Source organism: Barbus barbus (genome assembly GCF_936440315.1).
Source record: "Barbus barbus genome assembly, chromosome: 9".
NCBI lineage: Eukaryota > Metazoa > Chordata > Actinopteri > Cypriniformes > Cyprinidae > Barbus > Barbus barbus.
In genome coordinates, this window is record NC_136737.1 from 29,803,363 (window position 1) to 29,823,825 (window position 20,463).

The window sequence follows — 20,463 nt, forward strand, 5'->3', positions numbered from 1 at the left end:
TGTGCTTCATAACCGTGCAGCTCAGGGGCCCCTGCTCTTCTAGACACGAGCATTGTGTTTGTATACGTGCTTCATAACCGTGCAGCTCAGAGGCCCCTGCTCTTCTAGACACGAGCCTTGTGTTTGTATATGTGCTTCATAACCGTGCAGCTCAGGGCCCCTGCTCTTCTAGACACGAGCGTTGTGTTTGTATATGTGCTTCATAACCGTGCAGCTCAGGGGCCCCTGCTCTTCTAGACACGAGCGTTGTGTTTGAATACGTGCTTCATAACCGTGCAGCTCAGGGGGCCCTGCTCTTCTAGACACGAGCCTTGTGTTTGTATATGTGCTTCATAACTGTGCAGCTCAGGGGCCCCTGCTCTTCTAGACACGAGCGTTGTTTGTATATGTGCTTCATAACCGTGCAGCTCAGGGGGCCCGGCGTTATCGCCTGCATGGGGCCCGTCGTGTTTAAATGTATGTTGGCTTTCTCAAGTAAATTGTCATTATTTTTAAAAGTAATGTAAATTATTTATAACAGCTGTAGGTTTTTGGAGTAACCTGGATGACTGTGAGACTCCCGGCCTGTCTGAAATGTTGTCCCAGCATTAAATAATTTGTGAATATTACTATATTAGTAAATACTTGTGGAAAATGAAAAGTGTACTGCAGTTCTGCGCTGGAGAAACTTCGATGACTGTAATCAGTGTGAGAAATATCCCAATGCTCCTCATATTAATTATACACACACCTAATGCCTTTTAATATAAATAAAGGACAAGAGTGGGAAATGGCACGGACACATTATTATACTATTCAGCCCAATATTGATTTTTATTTGCACTTCACTTTTATCCAAATGAACAGAACTTTTTGCACAGCATTTATCAATGGGACATGCGACTATTATACAATGCTATATAACCAAGAAATAATGTATTAGCATACTATAGCTCACATTATTATATTTCTGCTTCAAATGGTATGCGTAGGTAACAGTGAGTGGTGGTTTCAGACAATGTGTTATTAAAGTGCGTTATTCTACACCGCACTCATAGGGACTTTTATTCTGCCTGACAGCATTTAAACCTGTACTGAAGGAGGAGCAAGAGATGAGGAAGCTGACAGAGAGACATTAGTTTGATATTTTACAGAGAGCTGCTTTATATATTCAGTTCAACAACACTCCTGTGAGGAAAATACATTCAGGGGTTATAACTTTAAATAATAAAGAATAAAAATCATTATTAAGAGACTCAAACTCCTCCTTGTCAGGTAACAGAGAAAGTGAAACTATTCCAGCAGGATCTGTTTTGTTATATGAGGAAGTAAACTACATGAAGAGAGAAAAACACAGTGAGTATCACGAGTTCACAATTATCTTTGATAGCCAAACTCAATCCAGACTGATTTAAAGTGAAGTACAGCAGCAGGATCAGATATTCTGAAAGTAGTTCAAATGACATTAGGAGATAAAACACAGAGTCTGTAAATCGTCTGATTCCAGCTTTACTTTCATTTTAACACAGTGCTCGTCTGAACTTGTTCTGCAGTTTGTGAATAATGTGATTCTGTGTAAATAATATCAGGATGAAATAGTTTTTCATGTGTGCAGGTCATTACTGAGGACTGACTGATGAGACAGAGCTGGATTTGAGAAAATTAACTGCTGAGATGATTCATAACTCACTCTGTGGATCAACATCTGTATCTGCTTTTAGATGAAACCATGGCCTCCAGAATGAATCTCTCTGAAGAACATCACACACAGATAAAGACAGTCAAGAGGTGAGAAAACTGAATATGTTTCACATTTTTAATGTTCAGAAACAATAAATGCATGCTACAATAACACGATTTCAACCGTGCCCCTCAGATCTTTGAGTCAAGTGGATTTTGAATGCAGCTTCCAAAAGACACAAATAGCTGATTAATATATGTTTGTCTCTGATAAACGATCACACCGGTGTGATTAGATGTTCGGTGCTAAATTCAAATCTGTGTTTGCTCAACTTCACTGTCTGGCACGGAGCCAGAGACTGCTGTGTTTTTAGCTCCAGCACTGCGCATTATAACCAATCACACATGATTCTGTTGAGCTCATGAGTACAATGACCAATAAGAGGCATTCAGATGAGTGTTTTATTCAGTGTGAGCGCTCCCTGAATGAATTCTGCTCTCTGACCATTTCTCTCATCAGAAACAACAAAGTGCAGATGTGCGTAAGATGTGAGCAAGATATTCATTTCACAATGTAAGCAACTTCAGTGATTAATGGGAGTTTTTGAGAGTGCTTGAATTAGACTAAAGTCAATGATAATGTTCTTTGATAATGTAAACGGAGAGTCTATTTACACTAATTCTCCAGCATCGTGTGATTGGCTCTGTGAAGATTATAAAAAGCTGCTGTGGGGTTGAACCCGTCTTTTGCTATGGACCAGCAGCTCCAGTGGCGCAGATGATAAATCACTTATGGGAGGATTTTTGACGCGATCGACTAGACTTTTCTCCCTTTTCAAATCTCATATCACATCGTAAAGGCATTTAATTTTAATAAAAATGAAAGAAATAACCAGAAAGTTGAAAATACAGTAACGGGTAGGTAGGGTTAGGGTAGGTGTAGGGAGGGCTTTATTGTATCAATAAGGTGGCATCCATTTAATAATCTGAATTAAAATGATAATTTACACTCAATACGTTATTATTGCATACTGGTTTATAATGTAATACAATACTGAAGTCCATTGCTATTTGAAGGTAAGAAAAATGACTGCAATTTGAAGTGAGGAGGGCCTATAATCAGTCCAGGGCACCTCTGCGTCATCATCGGTCCCTGCACCAGTGTCTCTGTATTGCTCTATTTTATTCTATAATGCATGAATGAAGAGGGCACATGGGCCAGATCCTTTTATTGATAGAAAATAATACTTTAATCTTTTAACTCTCAAGACACAACACAGTCCTCCATGAAACAAATATGTACATCGGTTGCAGATATTTCTATGTTCTTTCAACATAATTGATCTGCGTTTATGTTCCCTAACTCCGTGTAGAGCTCAGATCCATCCACAGCGAGAGACTAAATGGTGATGGGTGCGAATCAGTTTCCTTCACAAAGGAGCGGGGTTTCTGAAGAACTCATAACTACTTTATTTAGCTTCAACATGACTAATTCTATATGATTGAACATCCTTACAGAATAAATACATGCTACATGATTCAAATATGTTTAGATGAGGAACATAAATTAATCATGTAGGAAATATGAAATGCATATTTAAAAATTCAACAACCTCCCCATCGCTATTATTCAGTGAAAGATGAACATTAAAGGGAGTTTGAAACAGTAAAGGTGTTTCTGTCAGAGCAGTGTGAGATTTTCAGAAACAGTTTGTATTGCTGTTGTGTTTCAGTCTGTGTGAGAATGACTCTCCTGAACCCAGCTGTGTGTCCATCAAGAGTGACCGGTCAATGAATCCTCCACTTACATTCAGCTCGGGAAAATCATCTGCTGATCTGAGGTGCTGTTTAGTTTACAGTATAATAAATATATATTAGCTATTCATTCATTTACTGATCTGTATTAAATACATTAATACATATTTACAAAAACATTCAATATTTGTTTAACTACAGTCAAAAACATGAAGGACCAGAATCACATTCAGCAAAGAAGAACTTAGACTCCATTTTCAAGGTTGGTTATGTGTGTGTGCGTGTGTGTGTGTGTGTGTGTGTGTGTGTGTGTGTGTGCGTGTGTCTGCGTGTGTGTGTGTGTCTGCGTGTGTGTGTGTGTGTGTGTGTCTGCGTGTGTGTGTGTGTGTGTGCGTGTGTGTGTGTGCGTGAGTGTGTGTGTGTGTGTGTGTGTGCGTGTGTGTGTGTGTGTGTGTGTGTGCGTGTGTGTGTGCTTGCGTGTGTGTGTGTGTGTGTGTGTGTGTGTGTGTGCGTGTGTGTGGAGTGCGCGTGTCTGCATGTGTTTGCGTGTGTGTGTGTGTGTGTGTGTGCGTGTCTGCATGTGTGTGTGTTTGTGTGTGTGTGTGTGTGTGTGTGCTTGCGTGTGTGTGTGTGTGTGTGTGTGTGTGTGTGCGTGTGTGTGTGGAGTGCGAGTGTCTGCATGTGTTTGCGTGTGTGTGTGTGTGTGTGCGTGTCTGCATGTGTGTGTGTTTGTGTGTGTGGGTGTGTGTGTGTCCATCCCAACACAATAACTCTCTGGGTAAAAGTATTAAGAAATGGGTAAATCTGTGAAATCCTCTCTGTAATAGTCACATTTACTTTCCTACCAGTGTAAGATCATTTGTAGGCCACTATAAAGCAGATCAATGATCACTAAAGTAGAGAAGCTGGATCCATATGTAACCTGACTGCTGCACAAAGATGAACATCAATCTAGCAAACAGCCAATCCAGTCAAACTCCCTCTTTTAACCTCAGTATCTGTAGACGCTGATGTCTGAGCAAACAGTGGAAGTTATTAGCAGCTGTGATATAATTCAGTGATGTTTAGTATTCATGCCTTTGACTAAACTACAAAAAGAGGTTACACTTTATTTTGATAGTCCACTTTAGACATTGTACTAACTATAAGTAACTTTGTAACTACATGTCAACTACATGTCTACTAACTCTCAGTAGGGTAGGTTTAGGTTTAGTAGAATAAGTTGACATATACTTGCAAAGTTTCTGATAGTCAGTATGTTGTATGTTGTGGACCCATCAAAGTAAAGTGTTAGAAGATATTAAGTAGATAGTCTACTAATACTCTAATGACTGCTAGTTGACATGTAGCTGCAGAGTTACTTACTGATAGAAGAACGTCTAAAGTGGACTATCGACATAAAGTGTTACCCCCCAAAAAAATTCACTCTTGACTCTTGTGTATTGATCCTTTGGTTCACCTTCTCTGTGACTGAATGGAGGTTTATTGTTTGAATATTTACTATGATTTCAGGAAATTGAGCACAAAATTATTTCTGAGTTGAAGAGTTTTAAAAGACTACTGAGTCCAGATTACCCAGAATGCTCTGAAAGAGACCATTATGCTGATGAGGATCATATCAGAGTCAGAGAGGGACTTCTGAAGATCACACTGTTCATCCTGAGGAAGATGAACCAGACAGACCTCGCTAACACACTACAGACCAGTAAGAGCTCTGGATCAGCTGATTATAGCCTGTGTTTTTATTATGAACCTTCTGTCTCTCAATCTCATGACACAATCTAATATCTAACATATCAAACCTAAAAATACATTTCTAAAATATTGCTCTGCCAATAACAATAATTATTTCCTTTGCTCAGAACTGATGCCTGTGTATCAACAAAAACTCAGATCCAGACTACAGGATAAATATCAGAGAATCAATGAAGGACTGTCCAATCATGGAGACTCAACACGTCTGAATGAGATCTACACAGAGCTCTACATCACAGAGGGAGGCAGTGGAGAGGTCAATAATGAACATGAGGTGAGACAGATTGAGACAGTGTCCAGGAGACCAGAGACACAGGAGACACCAATCAACTGCAATGACATATTTAAACCCTCACCTGGACAAGACAAACCCATCAGAACTGTGCTGACTAAAGGAGTCGCTGGAATTGGAAAAACAGTCTCTGTGCAGAAGTTCATTCTGGACTGGGCTGAAGGAAAAGCCAATCAGGATGTTCATGTCATATTTCCACTTCCTTTCAGGGAGCTGAATCTGATACAGAAAAATCTCAGTCTTGTGGATCTTCTAAACCAGCTTCACACAGAAACCAGAGAATTTAAGTCAGCAGATTATGATAACTACAAAGTCATGTTCATATTTGATGGTCTGGATGAGTGTCGACTGCGTCTAGATTTCCAAAACAATCAGAGCTTGTCTGATGTGACAGAATCAGCCTCAGTGGATGTGCTGCTGACCAACCTCATCAAGGGCAATCTACTTCCTTCTGCTCTCCTCTGGATCACCTCTCGACCAGCAGCAGCCAATCAGATCCCTCCTGAGTGTGTCCACCAGGTCACAGAGGTACGAGGATTCAACGACCCTCAGAAGGAGGAATATTTCAGGAAGAGAATAAATGATCAGAGTCTGGCTGATAGGATCGTCACACACATCCGATCATCAAGAAGTCTGTTCATCATGTGTCACATCCCAGTCTTCTGCTGGATTTCAGCCGCTGTTCTGGAGAGGATGATGGGTAAAGCAGAGAGAGCAGAGATTCCCAAGACTCTCACACAAATGTTCACACACTTCCTGATCTTTCAGACCAAACTGAAGACACAGAAGTATGATGGGAAATATGAACTTGATCCTCGTCAGGCTAGAAAGACTATTCTGTCTCTAGGAAAACTGGCTTTTGAACAGCTGGAAAAGGGGAACCTGATCTTCTATGAGGAGGACCTGAAAGAGAGCGGCATTGATGTCAGAGAAGTGTCAGTGTACTCAGGAGTTTGTACCCAGATCTTCAGAGAGGAGTCTGGACTGCAGCTGGGGAAGGTGTACAGCTTTGTTCATCTGAGTATTCAGGAGTTTCTTGCTGCTTTATTCAAGCTGCTGTCCTTTTCTGAACAAAACACAGGCCTGATGAATAAGTTCAGGTCAACAATGACCAGTTTACTGAAGAGAGAAGTGGACAAGGCCTTACAGAGTGAGAACGGACACTGGGACCTTTTCCTCCGGTTCCTTCTAGGTCTCTCACTAGAGTCTAATCAGACTCTCTTACAAGGCCTCCTGAGAAAGACAGTAAGCAGCTCTCAGATCAATCAGGAAACAGCAGAATACATCAAACAGAAGATCAGGGAGAATCCCTCTCCAGAGAAATCCATCAATCTGTTCCACTGTCTGAATGAACTGAATGATCGTTCACTGGAGCAGGAGGTACAAACATACCTGAGCGGAACAGGTGACCGTCGTCTCTCTAGAGTCTCTCTGTCTGCTGCTCAGTGGTCGGCTCTGGTGTTTGTGCTGCTGAACTCAGAAGAAGAGCTGGATGAGTTTAATCTGAGTAAATATGATCGATCAGAAGAATGTCTCCTGAGGCTGCTGCCAGTGATCAAAGCATCTAGAAAGATTGAGTGAGTATTTTACAGTGTCTTTGTTTTATTGACTTTATTGTGAACAGTAGGCCTGTGTTTCTCTACACTGTTTCTGTATATTTTGAGGTCTTTCTTATTTGACACACTCAGCTAACATCACAGAGCGCTCTACTAATGACCTGAAGTGTTGAATCAAGTGTGTTTGATAAGAGAGATTCATCCAAACTGTGCAAAGATGAGGTGTCTCCAGGAACATGACCGTTACTCTCTGATATTACAAATATTGGATTAGAATTTAAAAAAGTTTGTGTGAGAGTGTGTGTGTGTGTGTGAGAGAGAGTGTGTGTGTGTGTGTGTGTGTGAGAGTGTGTGTGTGTGTGTGTGTGTGTGTGTGTGTGCTTGGCAAGCGGATACTTTTGGCTCCAGTGAGAGAGGAAACAGAACTCCGAGCTACAAAAGAAATGAAAAGGGGAGGAAGGAAATCCTTCACATGTTATACCTGTATACTGAATCTGTCCTTTTTATACAGTATCACTGTAAAGTGTGAACTGAGTTTAGCTTTTTAAAATTATTTCTTAATGCATTAAGACACTTGAAATTTTCATTATAATGGTTTTCTATGGGAGTAAAATGCTTAACATGTTGTTTAGTAGGCCTATATATATATATTTATTTATTTGTTTATTTATTTATTTATTTTTATACTTACATGAAACTGTTTATTGCTTTCATGTTCTGTGCTCTTTTGCCTGCAAAGAAAGGCAAATAAAATCCACGTAGCTTTAAGGTGAATATAATATTAGTCATATCAACAGTTGTTAATTTTTTAATTGTTGTTGGTCATTTAAATTTATGTTTTCTTAAATGACAAGTATCGGTATCGGTATCGGTGATACTTTCCCTGTATTTACTCTGTATCGGATCGATACCAAAATTTTTAAAGTCTTGCACACCCCGTGTGTGTGTCTGTGTGTGTGTGTGTGTGAGTGTCTGTGTGTGTGTGTGTGTGTCTGTGTGTGTGTGTGTGTCTGTGTGTGTATGTGTGTGTGTTTGTGTGTGTGTGTGTGTGTGTGTGTGTCTGTGTGTCTGTGTGTGTGTGTGTGTGTGTGTGTGTGTGTGTGAGAAAGTGACAGTTGAGATTCAAATTCACGAACATTCCGTCATTGTAAGTCTATGGGATTTTTTTGCCTGCTTTTTCGTCCGCTGTGTGAACATCGTAGGTCCGATCACTTAGAAAAGATACAGCACTCCTCTCCTCAATGATCCGGTCGATTTGACGCCTCATTCATGGGTCTGTAACAAACAGACAGTGAATGAACTTAATCTTTATTTTTTCTGTATTTTCTCTGCAGTCTTTCCAGGTGCAGGATTACAGAGAAAGGTTGGTCTGCTCTGAGTTCAGCTCTGGAGGATCCACACTGTAAATTACAGAAACTACAGTAAGTGTTATTATATTATTAAACACTAAAACTGTGAGAAAATACTGCCAAACAAAAACATTTCATGTTAAAGGGATAGTTCACCCAAAAATTAAAACTGTCTTCACTTTACTTATCTTCAAATAATTTCCAAACAGTGTGACTTTATTCTGTGAAACATAAGAGAAGATATTTAGAGAAATGTTTTTGTCCACACAATAGAAAGCATTGATACCAAAACTTTGGTTGTCAACAATGTCCAAAATATGATCTATTGTGTTTGACAGAAGAAAGAAGGTCATACAGGTCAGGAACAACATGCAGGGAAGTACATTATGACACTTTATATTTTTGGGTGAGTGATTCCTTTCAGAATCAAAATGTAAATGATCAAACACAATGATTATACTGAATGTGCTCAAGACTAATGTATGTTTGTATAAACCAGGGGTGCCCAACAGGTCGATCGTGAAGGCAATGCTGGTAGATCACGCTTTAGGTCAGTGGTTCTCAGCTGGGGGGCGCGAGATAACTTAAAACTAAAATATAATATATTCACTAATGTTATGACTAATATGTTAAATAATGTATATATATATAAATAAAAGCACCACCTCTCTAGGTGTTGGGGACTGCCCCACTGATGCCGGTTTTTAAGGGTGTTAACCACTTCAGTACTCTGATCAAGGAGTCTGAGTCATCAAATTTCTTTCCACCATTTATTTAGGTGCAGGGATTCACCATATACACTCTGATGCATTGAAGGTAGTTTCTGCAATAAACAATAAATCATAAATAAATAACTAAATGTTGAACAAATATAAATGTCACACATAAACACTGTTACAGGACACAGCGCACTTTCCCACAGTAAGCAATATTAGCAACTTGTAGTTAGTGGACGAATAATTACTGGGTACTAGAATATAAAGATGCATATGAACAACTTAAGGTACATTATACAATGTCCTCATCACAATATGAAAGCATTACAAGTATAGAATATATCACACGAAATCAGCAACATGTGTAAACAAGATACTAATAACATTAGCAAGATAAGCCGCAATGCTAGCGCATTTTCACGTGTATTTCACATGGTGAACTAATTATCATAAAGATCGCGAAGACCAACAATATCACAAAGACTTGACAACGCGAACAGATTCAGCAGTATAAACATCCAGTATTATGCACATAAAGTCATGGAATAAACTTACTTTGTCAATAACTTTGCCCTGCACTTGACGGTGCTGCACAGGTGGAAAACTGCGTCACATTCTGTTAGCTCTGTATGCGTAACCAATAGCGCAACACTTACTCCGAACACGTATCATAATAAAAGTTGCATCTTGCATATTTACATAATACAGGCTCTTACCTAATATAAAAGTATAAGAGACAAATGAAGGTAAAGAATTCACAACAGCCGCCCCCACATTTGAGCAGCAAATGTGCAAGTTAAGGGAATTCTTTAAGAGTCTTTGGTTTCATTCTCAAAGGCTGGCAATGGAATGAGGCGGGCTACTGGTCTAGTATACACTTTGCCTTGAACACTGACATCCGCTGTTCTCACACATCCATCACTGCTGACCACAGTCTTGGTAACTTTGCCAATGGGCCACTGAGCCCTGGGGAGTTGTGGATCAATTATCAAAACCACTGATCCTACTGTCAGCGAGTCTGATGGCTTGTGCCATTTCTGACGTGTCTGTAGTGTGGGCAAGTAATTCCTTGTAAATTGAGAACTGGTCCACAAGATTTTGGCAATGGCGCCATCTGCGCCGCCCCATTTCTCCTGAAGCATACACCACCTGCGGAAGTGATGCATCCCGCCGCCCCATAAGGAGAAGGTTTGGTGTAATGGCGTCTAGATCTGCAACATCTGCGGAGACGTATCCAAGGGGTTTTGAATTCAAAATGCCCTCTACCTCTACTAATACTGTAGACAGGACATCTTCTGAGATGGACTGACTTCCAACTGCCACCTATAGAGCAGCTTTGATGGAGCGGACCTCTCGCTCCCAAACGCCACCAAAATGAGGAGCATTAGGTGGATTGAACTTGAAGAGGATCTGGTAATCAGCTAGCTGCTCTTTTAATTGGGATTCCATAGCGGCAAAGGCTTCACGCAGTTCTCGATAAGCCCCACGAAAGTTAGTGCCACAGTCTGACCTGATCTCTTTAGGTCTGCCACGTCTGGCTATGAATCTACGAAGAGCAAGCAGGAAGGCATCCACATCCAAGGAGTTGAGAAGCTCTATGTGAACAGCTCTTGTGGTGAGGCACTTGAAAATGACACCCCAACGTTTCTCAACCCTCCTGCCTCTTTTAACATGATAAGGGCCGAAGCAGTCCACTCCTGTGGAATAAAACGGTGGGCAGAGAAGTCTGAGCCTCTCTGGAGGCAAGTCTGCCATCTGTGGTATTTTAGGCTTAGCTCTCCACCGCTGACATGATGAACAGAGAAGCTGATGTTGTTTAACAGCTTGCCGCCCCCTCAAGATCCAGTATTGTCTCCGTAATTCCGCATACACTCTTTCTGTGCCTGGGTGCAATAAGCGTTCATCAAAGTCTTTAATGAGAAGCTTTGTTGCCGGATGCCTCGAATCTAGCACTATGGGGTGAATCTGTTCAACATTTGGGCTTTCCAGCCTCCGTAATCGTCCTCCAACTCTGATTATATTAGTTACTGGATCCCACTCTGGAGCAAGACATATTAGTCGACTGTGGTTTGGTATGGGTTTGTGTGTTTTGAGGGCTATTGTCTCCTCAGGGAAGCTCTGAGCCTGACACTTCCTCAGTAGGATCAACTCGGCTTCACGAGGATCAATGAGCTGGGTGTTTGCTGAATCATCTGTCACTTGTTGACATACCTGCCGAGTTGCTTCCACTAACTCTTTCCAGGTGCTGAACTGAGTGACCTCAGGAAGGGTATGATCTGATTCCACAGAGGTTAGGCAGCAGATAGTGACACATTTCAGTTCAGGTAACTCTTCTGACCTTGCCGGTTCAGGTCTCTTTGGCCAGTGCTCAGAACTCAGTTTTAGAAATGAGGGTCCATGACTCCAGCGCCCAGGAACAGTAAAACTTGAGAGTGGTTTTCCTCTAGTGATGTCATCCGCTGGGTTTTTCTGTGTGTCCACATAACGCCAAGCAGTGTACTCTGTCAACTCCTGAATTTCTGAGATTCGTGTTCCAACAAAGACTTTGAATCTACAGGAGTCGGACTGAAGCCACTCCAACACTGTCGTAGAATCTGTCCACAGAATTGTCTGCTGAATTGTGAGAGTCATCTCATCTTTCAGAAGCTTCGCTAGCTGTGCTCCTGCTAATGCTGCACAGAGCTCCAAGCGAGGAATGGACTGTTGCCTCCTGGGAGCCACTCGGGATCTGGCCATGACAAAAGTGGTATGAACAACATCTTTTGTGTACTCTACCAAATAAGCCACAGCCCCATATGCCCTTTCTGATGCGTCACAAAACACATGGAGGTCGTACTTCCGTTGTACATCATTGGGCACTGAAGAGTAGCAGCGGGGAATTGTTATGGTGCTGAGATACTTTAACTCACGTTCCCATGTGTCCCAGGCAGTGTGAAGATCTTGTGGCAGATTCGGGTCATCCCAATCTCTTCTTTTGGACCACAGTTGTTGAATGAGCACTTTTGCCCGTGTGGTGAAAGGCACAATGAACCCCAATGGGTCATACTGCGTTGCTAACACTTGATAAGCTGTTCTCATTGTTAATGCAGCATGTTCAATGGGACGATATTGGTATCCCAGTGTATCAGCAGCACAGTTCCACCTGAGACCCAAAGTCGGTTCCATTGGATCAGTCCTGTTTTGTTCAAGCCACTGTTCTGCAACTGAAGACCTTGCTTCTGTGGGCAGATGTGAGATCACTGATGGCTGGTTGCTAGCCCATTGTCTGAGGTCAAAACCACCCGTTGCTAGCAGACTGCGCAGTTGATCGACCGTTAGCTTGGCCTCAGATGTGGTTGGAAAGCTAGCTAGATAGTTGTCCACGTAAAAACTCTGCTGCACTACCTGTAGAGCTCCTGGGTAACTCTCTTGGTTATTGCGAGCATGCTGTTGCACAGCAAAAATGGCACAACATGGGCTGCTGGTTGTACCAAACGGCAAGACTTGCCATTCATAGACATCTGGACAGTTCTCAGACTGCAGATCTCGCCAGATAAAGCGAAGAAGCGGTCTGTCCTCAGGCAGCAAGCGGACCTGATGGAACATTCCTCGGATATCTGCACTTACAGCCACATGGTGTTGACGGAATCTCAAAAGAACGCCCAACAATGAGGGGCCAAGTGCGGGCCCTGGCAACAGCTGATCATTCAGAGATAGGCCTTGATACTTGAATGAACAATTAAAGACCAATCTTGGTTAATCGTTGTGACACACCAGGTGGTGGGGAATATACCAGGCCTCCTCTTGACTTGGTGACTTCTTCGGGTTGAAGCTTGGTAACATAGCCTGCCTTAACAAGCTTAGTAATCTCACCAGAGTAGACAGCAGCTTTGTCTGGGTTTTTCTGAAGTTTCCTCTCGGTACTCCTCAGACTAGGCATGACAGACTGGGTTGTGCTTGTTAGTTTTGTAACACCAGGTTTGCGGAGAAGGGGGGTGGCATAACGCTGAACATTGTCTACCTGAATTCTCTGTGTTCTGCATTCGAGAAGTATAACTGCTTCTTGATCTTCCCTGGATCGAACCACCAGTTTCTCATTTCGATAAGGCAGGATGTCAAGTTGCCATAACTTCTCAACATTACGGTAGAGCAAGTCATTAGGACAGGTGGTTGTCACAAAAAGACACTGATGCACTGAGCTATGGCTTGTCGTGGTCTCCTCAGTCCCTTGTAGGGCCCACCCAAGGGCTGTGTGCACTGCAGCTGGGCCACCTTTGATTCCTTGACGGACTGGCTTATCTGCTGTGATAAGATGGACATTGTCTGATCCTATCAGTACCAGTGGACGTACATTGTGGAAGGACTGTAATGGTAGCCCTCTGAGGTGGGCATACCGTCTCTGAAGTCTCTGCACTGGATACGATTGCTCTATTAAGTCCAGACCTGAAGCTGTGAAGGCCCCAAGTATCGGAAAGCGGCTTTTTGGTTCACCTTTTGGAGAGATTTCCAAGTTGATCTTGGACCCAGAAAGGTGAGTGATGTCAGATCGTACTGTGCGTAGAGCCAGTGTTTCAGGTTCACCCCTCAACTGAAGCATTTGTACGACTACTGGTAGGATCATGGTTCGCTGTGCTCCGTCGTCTAATACAGCGTAAGTCTCCACTGACTTGGACTTGCTGTGTAGCACCACTGGAACCACTTTGAGCAGCACTCTGCAGGTCGCACTAGCAGGTGTGAGGTAAATACGACTCTCTGACGTACCTGCTGTGTTTGTTGGATCATCACGAGCTATGCGATGAAGCACTTGTAAATGGATTCCCCCACAGTCACTGCATGGCTTTTTGAGGTTACACATCTCTGGTTCATGTAGTCGCGCACATCGCCAGCATCTCTTTCCATCAGAAATCCACTTTTGTAGGTCTGCAACCGTCTGCTCTTTGATGTTGTCACAACGTGTGATGTAGTGCTCTTTACTATTACAAAAGAGACAGTGTACCTTGAGTGGTTTCTTTTGTTTGGGCTCTTTGGGACGGGTAGAGGGCACAGTCTCAGCGGAGGAGGCACCATGATAAAGAACTACACTTGACCCCTTTGTTTTAATTAAAGGTTTCTCTTTCCCAACCCCTGGAAGTTTCTCATGCTGGTAGCGCTGTACTAATCGAATCGACAGTCTCTGCTGCTGTGCTTTAACTTGTAGCCATCCGGCAAAGTCCTGCAGATTATAGGGGTTAAGACTTATAGAATTGAGCTTCCCCTGCTGATGAAGGAATTCAATGAAGCCATCTCGAAGATACTTTGGCAGCTTGCTAAGTAGTCGGTCCACATGTGAACAGCAGTTCAGCTCCATCCCTCTGGGTCCCTCTAATGACAGCAGCATACTGACCAGGAGATGAACTCGTAAGGCAAAGCTTTGAAAGCTGTGGCTATCATTGGGCTTTACATCTGGTGATGTAAGGATGGCTGCTATTTCACTTTGAGCCAGTTGATGTGGCTGACCGTACTGTAGCTGAAGGGCTTGCATAGCTGCTGAATACGGATAGGGGTGATGCCGGCAAGACTGCCCTATCATTTGAGCTTCAGGCAGTTTAAGATGCTCCAACAGTACATGGTATTTGTACTTCTCAGTTAACTCTGGGTAAGGCTCAAGCAAATTGTCCAACGCCAGCTTCATATTAGCAAATTCCCTTTCGCTGTCACTCGTGAAGTCAGGAATTTTAGGTTTTGGGGGACTATGAAATGTCCGTTGAGGTATACTACCACCTGGTGGAACTGCAATCTGTGCTGGCATAAGCTGTGGTGCGGCTGCTGCAGTACTCACTGAAGGGACTAAACCAGGTGCCATGGAATGTGGATAAACAGGTGCCGGTGAAATTAGCTGCTGTGTCTCAAGGGGCTGGAATGTTCGTTCAGCTTCGTAAGTTACAGCTCGTTCTTGACTGGGTGGAACTCTGGACAAATGAGAAGGAACAGGCTCATACAGTTGCGGTAATTGTGGGTGATGCGAGACAGGAGATGCCATGCCAGAGGAAATAGGGGAATACTGTAAACCTGTAGTTTGTGGATAACTTGGTTGGACTGGAGCAAATCCACGGTTGAGACTTTTCACCTCTGGTTCAAGAACAGTATCTATTATATGTGACCTGTCCTCATGTTGCACCAATGCTCCTACTGCAGCCTGTTTCTCAACATGTAGCACTGTGCCTCGTGAGAGTAGGGCCGGGGGGCTTACATAGCTAGAAGGTGCAGGCGAAGATTGTAGCGATGATGCAACAGCCTGTACCTGTTCATTATCCTCGTTTTCCTGTTCCTCCCTCAAGAATGATTTGATGTGTTCCATCATCTTGTCTCGGCGGTGCTTTCGTTTCTTAAGCTGATCTAATTTCCTGAGAAGATTGTCCATTTCAGCTGTCTCCTCTTTCTCCTTCTCGTTCATGGATTCCATTAATTTCGTTAATGAGTCCATACAGGCAATAAGAGAGTCTACAGTACAACTTACTGAAATGTTTCATGTAAAAGCTCATTCAGAGTTTCAAACTGAGGAAAATGTCTAAAGCTTGTAAACATTGCATTGTAATAATACATTTACCTAAGAATAACCACTCAGTGTCCATAAGCTCATCAGTCAGCTAGAAAAATAACTATAAAGAGGAGCATTTTGCTATATTTATGTGCTGTTGCATATTCATATTTTGAATTAATCTGTTGTCTACATGATTCAACTCCTCCTATAAAATTATGTTTTACTAATGAAGAAAAACAGACTGAATGTGTGAAAGACTTGACAACATTTATAGGATGCACTGAGGAGGAGCCCAAGCTACACTCAGTTGCCAAGTGATGCTTATGGTCCATGATATTGGTACAGATTCTGTGTAACGAACAATTCTTTGTGACTATATTTCAAGTTGTGAAAGACATTTAGTTCCCACTTTAAGTGAACCTTAGTTACCAGGTCGACCTGATCATCTACAAGATGGATTAAAATGCTGATAAAGCCAAGAAAAGATGAGACATAAACACATGACAGAATGCTTGAAATGTTCAAATGTAGGGGAAAAAATAAAATTATAATAATATAAAACGTACCAGGTTACGTATGTAACCCAGGTTCCCTGAAGGTAACGAGAGCTACGTCCGAAGACGCTACGGGAACGCCATCAGCGTAACCAGCGCTCTGAATATTCTATACAACAGTCTAATGGATGGGCGAGGCGTCACGGGCGGGGTGACGTCACGACCAGGAAGTATATAAGCACGTGCGGCGGAGCCCGCATCAGCTTCAAGTCATGAAGCAAGCGCTGGCAGGGATGCCGGAAGTGTGGCTCGGGACGTAGCTCTCGTTCCCTTCAGGGAACCTGGGTTACATACGTAACCTGGTACGTTCCCTTCCAGGAACTTCGAACTACGTCCGAAGACGCTATGGGAACGCAATACCAACGCCGCCAGACTGACAAGTCCCTGCCTGGTGTCAGGCTGAAAGGACGGAGGAGCCTGGAGTGGCTCTGATGTCGAGGTTGTAAAACCTGGCGAATGTCAGGGGTGTGGACCACCCAGCAGCGTTGCAGATGTCTTGCATGGAGACAACTGCCCAGAAGGCCTTGGAGGCCACCACACCTCGGGTCGAGTGTGCTCTGACTCCCAACGGCGGGGGAAGGTCAGAGGTCTCGTACGCCAGATTGATGGCATCCACTATCCACCTGCTAAGAGTGGGCTTCGAAGCTGGAAGACCCCTCTTAGGCGGACCAAAGCACACGAGCAATTGGTCCGTCTTTCTCCACAGGGCAGCTCTGTGGATGTATGCGTCCAGTGCTCGCACTGGACACACACAGTTGTGCCTTTCCTGGTCGGGCTCCCTGAAGGGAGGAGGACAAAAGGCCTGGAGTACGACCGGCTGTGGTACGACCGTCAGAACCTTCGGTATGTACCCCGTACGGGGGTAGAGGAAGACTTTCGCCGAACCGGGCGCAAAGTCGATATGCGAAGGGGCCACAGATAGGGCCTGGAGGTCACTCACCCTCCTCAGAGAGGTGATAGCCAGCAGAAAGACGGTCTTGATCGTGAGGAGTCTATCAGTTATCTCCCCGAGAGGCTCGAAGGGTGCTCTGCCCAGAGCCTCTAGTACCACAGCCAGGTCCCACGTGGGGACACGGGGTCGTACAGGCGGCCTCAGCCTCAGCGCACCGCGGAGGAAACGTGTAACCAGGGGGTGTCTGCCCACTGACTGGCCACCGATAAGGGCGTGGTACGACGAGATAGCTGCCACGTAGACCTTAATAGTGGAGTGGGTTAACCCTGCGGAGAAGCGTGCCTGCAGGAACTCCAGAACTGCGCGGATCAGGCAGTTGACTGGGTCGAGCTGGCGGTCCCCGCACCATGAAGTGAAGAGTTTCCACTTCAAGGCGTACAGTTTCCTCGTAGAGGGAGCTCTGGATTGGAGGACGGTCTCGACAACCTTGGTTGACAGACCGGAAGCTATGAGTTGTGCCCCCTCAGGGGCCACACCCACAGCCTCCAGCACTCCGGGCGGGGGTGCACAAGGGTGCCCCCGGCCTGTGAGAGGAGATCGCTCCTGATCGGTACCGGCCACGGGGTGCCGTCGAGGAGGGAAATCAGATCCGAGAACCATACTCGGCCCGGCCAGAACGGCGCTACTAACAGTAGGCTTACCGCGTCCCGGCGCACTCTCGCCAAAACTCCCGGGAGCAGAGCGATCGGGGGGAAGGCGTACAGACGAAGCCTCGGCCAGGTCTGTACCATAGCATCCAGTCCCAGAGGCGCTGGAGGAGCTAGAGAGAACCAAAGGGGACATTGCGCCGACTCTCGAGTCGCAAAGAGGTCCACCTGTGCTTGGCCAAAAACCTTCCAGATCTGCTTCACCACCTGGGGGTGAAGCATCCATTCCCCGGGCCTCGGCCCCTGTCTCGACAGGACGTCTGCTCCGATGTTGAGATACCCAGGAATGTGCACAGCTCTCAATGATAGGAGCTTGCCCTGGGACCACACAAGGATCTGGTGTGCCAGCTTGTACAAGGGGCGCGATCGCAGACCTCCTTGGTGGTTGATGTAAGAGACCACTGCCGTGCTGTCGGTGCGGACCAGCACGTGGCGATCTCTCAGGTCTGGGAGGAAGTGCTTGAGAGCACGGAACACAGCTAGGATCTCTAGCCAGTTGATATGCCACGTCAGGTGGCGACCACTCCACAGACCGCGGGCAGGGTGGCCACTCATGACCGCACCCCAACCGGTGAGGGAAGCGTCCGTCGCTAGCGAGACGCGGCGACAAGGAGCTCCCAGCACCGGGCCCTGGGACAAGAACCAGGGTTTCGTCCACATGTCTAAGGCACGGATGCAGCGCCGTGACACCTTGACAGCGCGGAGCGAGTTTCCCCTCAGGGAGACCCCCCTGGTCTTGAGCCACCACTGTAAGGGCCTCATGTACAGCAGGCCAGAAGGAATCACGCTGGACGCAGCTGCCATGAGCCCAAGCAGCCTCTGAAACTGCTTGACAGTGAATGGCTGGCCTTCTCGCACTCTCCTGACTGCCGTGAGGATCGACTCGATCCGAGCCGGGGTCAAACGAGCCTGCATCGTGGTCGAATCTCATACCACGCCTAGATAAGTGGTTCTCTGAGCTGGAGAAAGCACACTCTTTTTGGCGTTTAGTCTTAACCCCAAATCTTTCATGTGGGCAAGAACGACATCTCGATGCCGAGCTGCCAACTGCTCTGATTGAGCAAGGATCAACCAATCGTCGATATAATTTAGTATGCGGATACCTTGCAGTCGCAACGGGACCAGGACCGCATCTACACACTTGGTGAAAGTGCGGGGTGAGAGTGCTAGGCCGAAGGGAAGAACCCGATATTGGTACGCTTTGCCCCCGAAAGCGAACCTCAGGAACTTCCTGTGAGAGGGAAGGATGGACACATGTAAATAGGCGTCTTTGAGGTCTATCGTGACAAACCAGTCCTCGGACCTGATTTGAGATACGATCTGCTTGACCGTCAGCATCTTGAACTTCAGCGATCTGACTGAGAGGTTCAAGAGACGCAAGTCCAGTATGGGCCTCAGCCCTCCGTCCCTCTTCGGAACAATGAAGTATCGGCTGTAGAAGCCGGTGTACACTTCGTGAGGTGATACCAACTCTATGGCTTCCTTTTTCAGCAAAGTGTTGACTTCCTGTTCCAGGACCAGAGCCTGCTCGGGGCAGACCGTAGTCACACAGACCCCGTTGAACCGTGGGGGTGGCCCATCGAACTGGATGGAATAGCCAGCCTCTACCGTCCGCAGGACCCAGAGAGACACGTTCGGCAGCCGTTGCCAGGCTGCCAAATGATCTACTAAGGGAATCAGTCTCTCGAGACTGACCTCTGGTGTTAGAGAAGCGGCCAGACCGCTGTCTTGCTGCGGCGCACCGACAGGAGACGCGTAATCTGGCGGCTGAGGCGAGTCTCTCAGGCCCGCTGAAGTCACAGGCGGTAGAACCTGAGAATAACGCTCGCTGGGACCTGCTGTGCCCTGGAACTGCAGGGTTGGCAGACAAATCCCCGGAGGGCACCGAGGGGAGACGGTCACCGTGAGCCGCGGTGTGAGCCGCTCCACCCCAGTAGGGGTCGTCCTCCGAAGTCCGGGGGCTCGCCCATCAGGACTTCCTTGCCGCGGACCTCTTGGCCGCCAAGACATCCCTCAGGTCTGTCTTGGGCTTTGAAGTCCCCGGTGCGGAGCGCCGCTGCCCTCGGCTCCGTCTCGGGGGAGCACGAGAGGCGACGCTCTCTTTCTGCGCAGCCCTGTGCGAGGAGCTGGTATGCGGAGGAGGCTGCTCCCGCCCAGCAGCCTCCAGAGTTAGAGAGCGGCGGGGAAGGAACCGCCGAAACGCCTCCGCTTGCCTGCGGGCCTCCTGAAACCTGTCGACGACGGTGCTCACAGCGTCGCCGAACAGGCGAGAAGGCTGAAGCGGGGCGTCCAGGAGGCAGACCCTGTCCTTCTCCTTGATGTCGGACAGGGTCAGCCACGAATGCCTCTCCGCTGCCACCATAGCTGCCATGGAGCGGCCGATCGCACGGGCCGACTCCTTGGTGGCGCGGAGAGACAAATCGGCAGTTCTCCTGAGCTCTGCGATATCGTCGGCTCTGATATCCCCGAACTCGTCTAACTCCTTCAGCAGTTCGGCCTGGTACGCCTGCAACACAGCCATCGTGTGCAGACACGCACCAGCCTGTCCTGCTGCCGCATACCCCTTGCCCACTAGGGATGATGTGGTGCGCAGAGGCCTAGTGGGCAGGGTAGGAGCCTTCAAGGACGACGCCGTGGAAGGAGACAGATAGCCCGCAAGCGTCTGCTCAATCCGGGGCATCGCCCTGTATCCACGCCCGTCCAATTCCCGCACATTACCGTAGTAATCT

General features: G+C 45.9%; 1 protein-coding gene across 2 annotated transcripts in view; it reads left to right on the forward strand.

Annotated features, from left to right (window-relative positions):
• Nucleotides 1-1,070: 1,070 nt before the first annotated feature.
• Nucleotides 1,071-20,463, forward strand: part of LOC306874647 (NLR family CARD domain-containing protein 3-like) — a 69,421-nt gene continuing 50,028 nt past the window's right edge. The window contains exons 1-7 of one of the 2 annotated variants that reach the window (XM_079424816.1): nucleotides 1,071-1,335; nucleotides 1,595-1,767; nucleotides 3,393-3,500; nucleotides 3,616-3,676; nucleotides 4,927-5,119; nucleotides 5,277-7,038; nucleotides 8,352-8,438. In XM_079424816.1, the coding sequence (XP_079280942.1) occupies nucleotides 1,709-1,767; nucleotides 3,393-3,500; nucleotides 3,616-3,676; nucleotides 4,927-5,119; nucleotides 5,277-7,038; nucleotides 8,352-8,438 (2,270 nt within the window). In that variant the 5' untranslated portion in view covers nucleotides 1,071-1,335; nucleotides 1,595-1,708. Of the gene's footprint in view, nucleotides 1,336-1,594; nucleotides 1,768-3,299; nucleotides 3,501-3,615; nucleotides 3,677-4,926; nucleotides 5,120-5,276; nucleotides 7,039-8,351; nucleotides 8,439-20,463 lie in introns of both variants that reach the window. The other variant, XM_079424817.1, reaches the window with a different exon arrangement.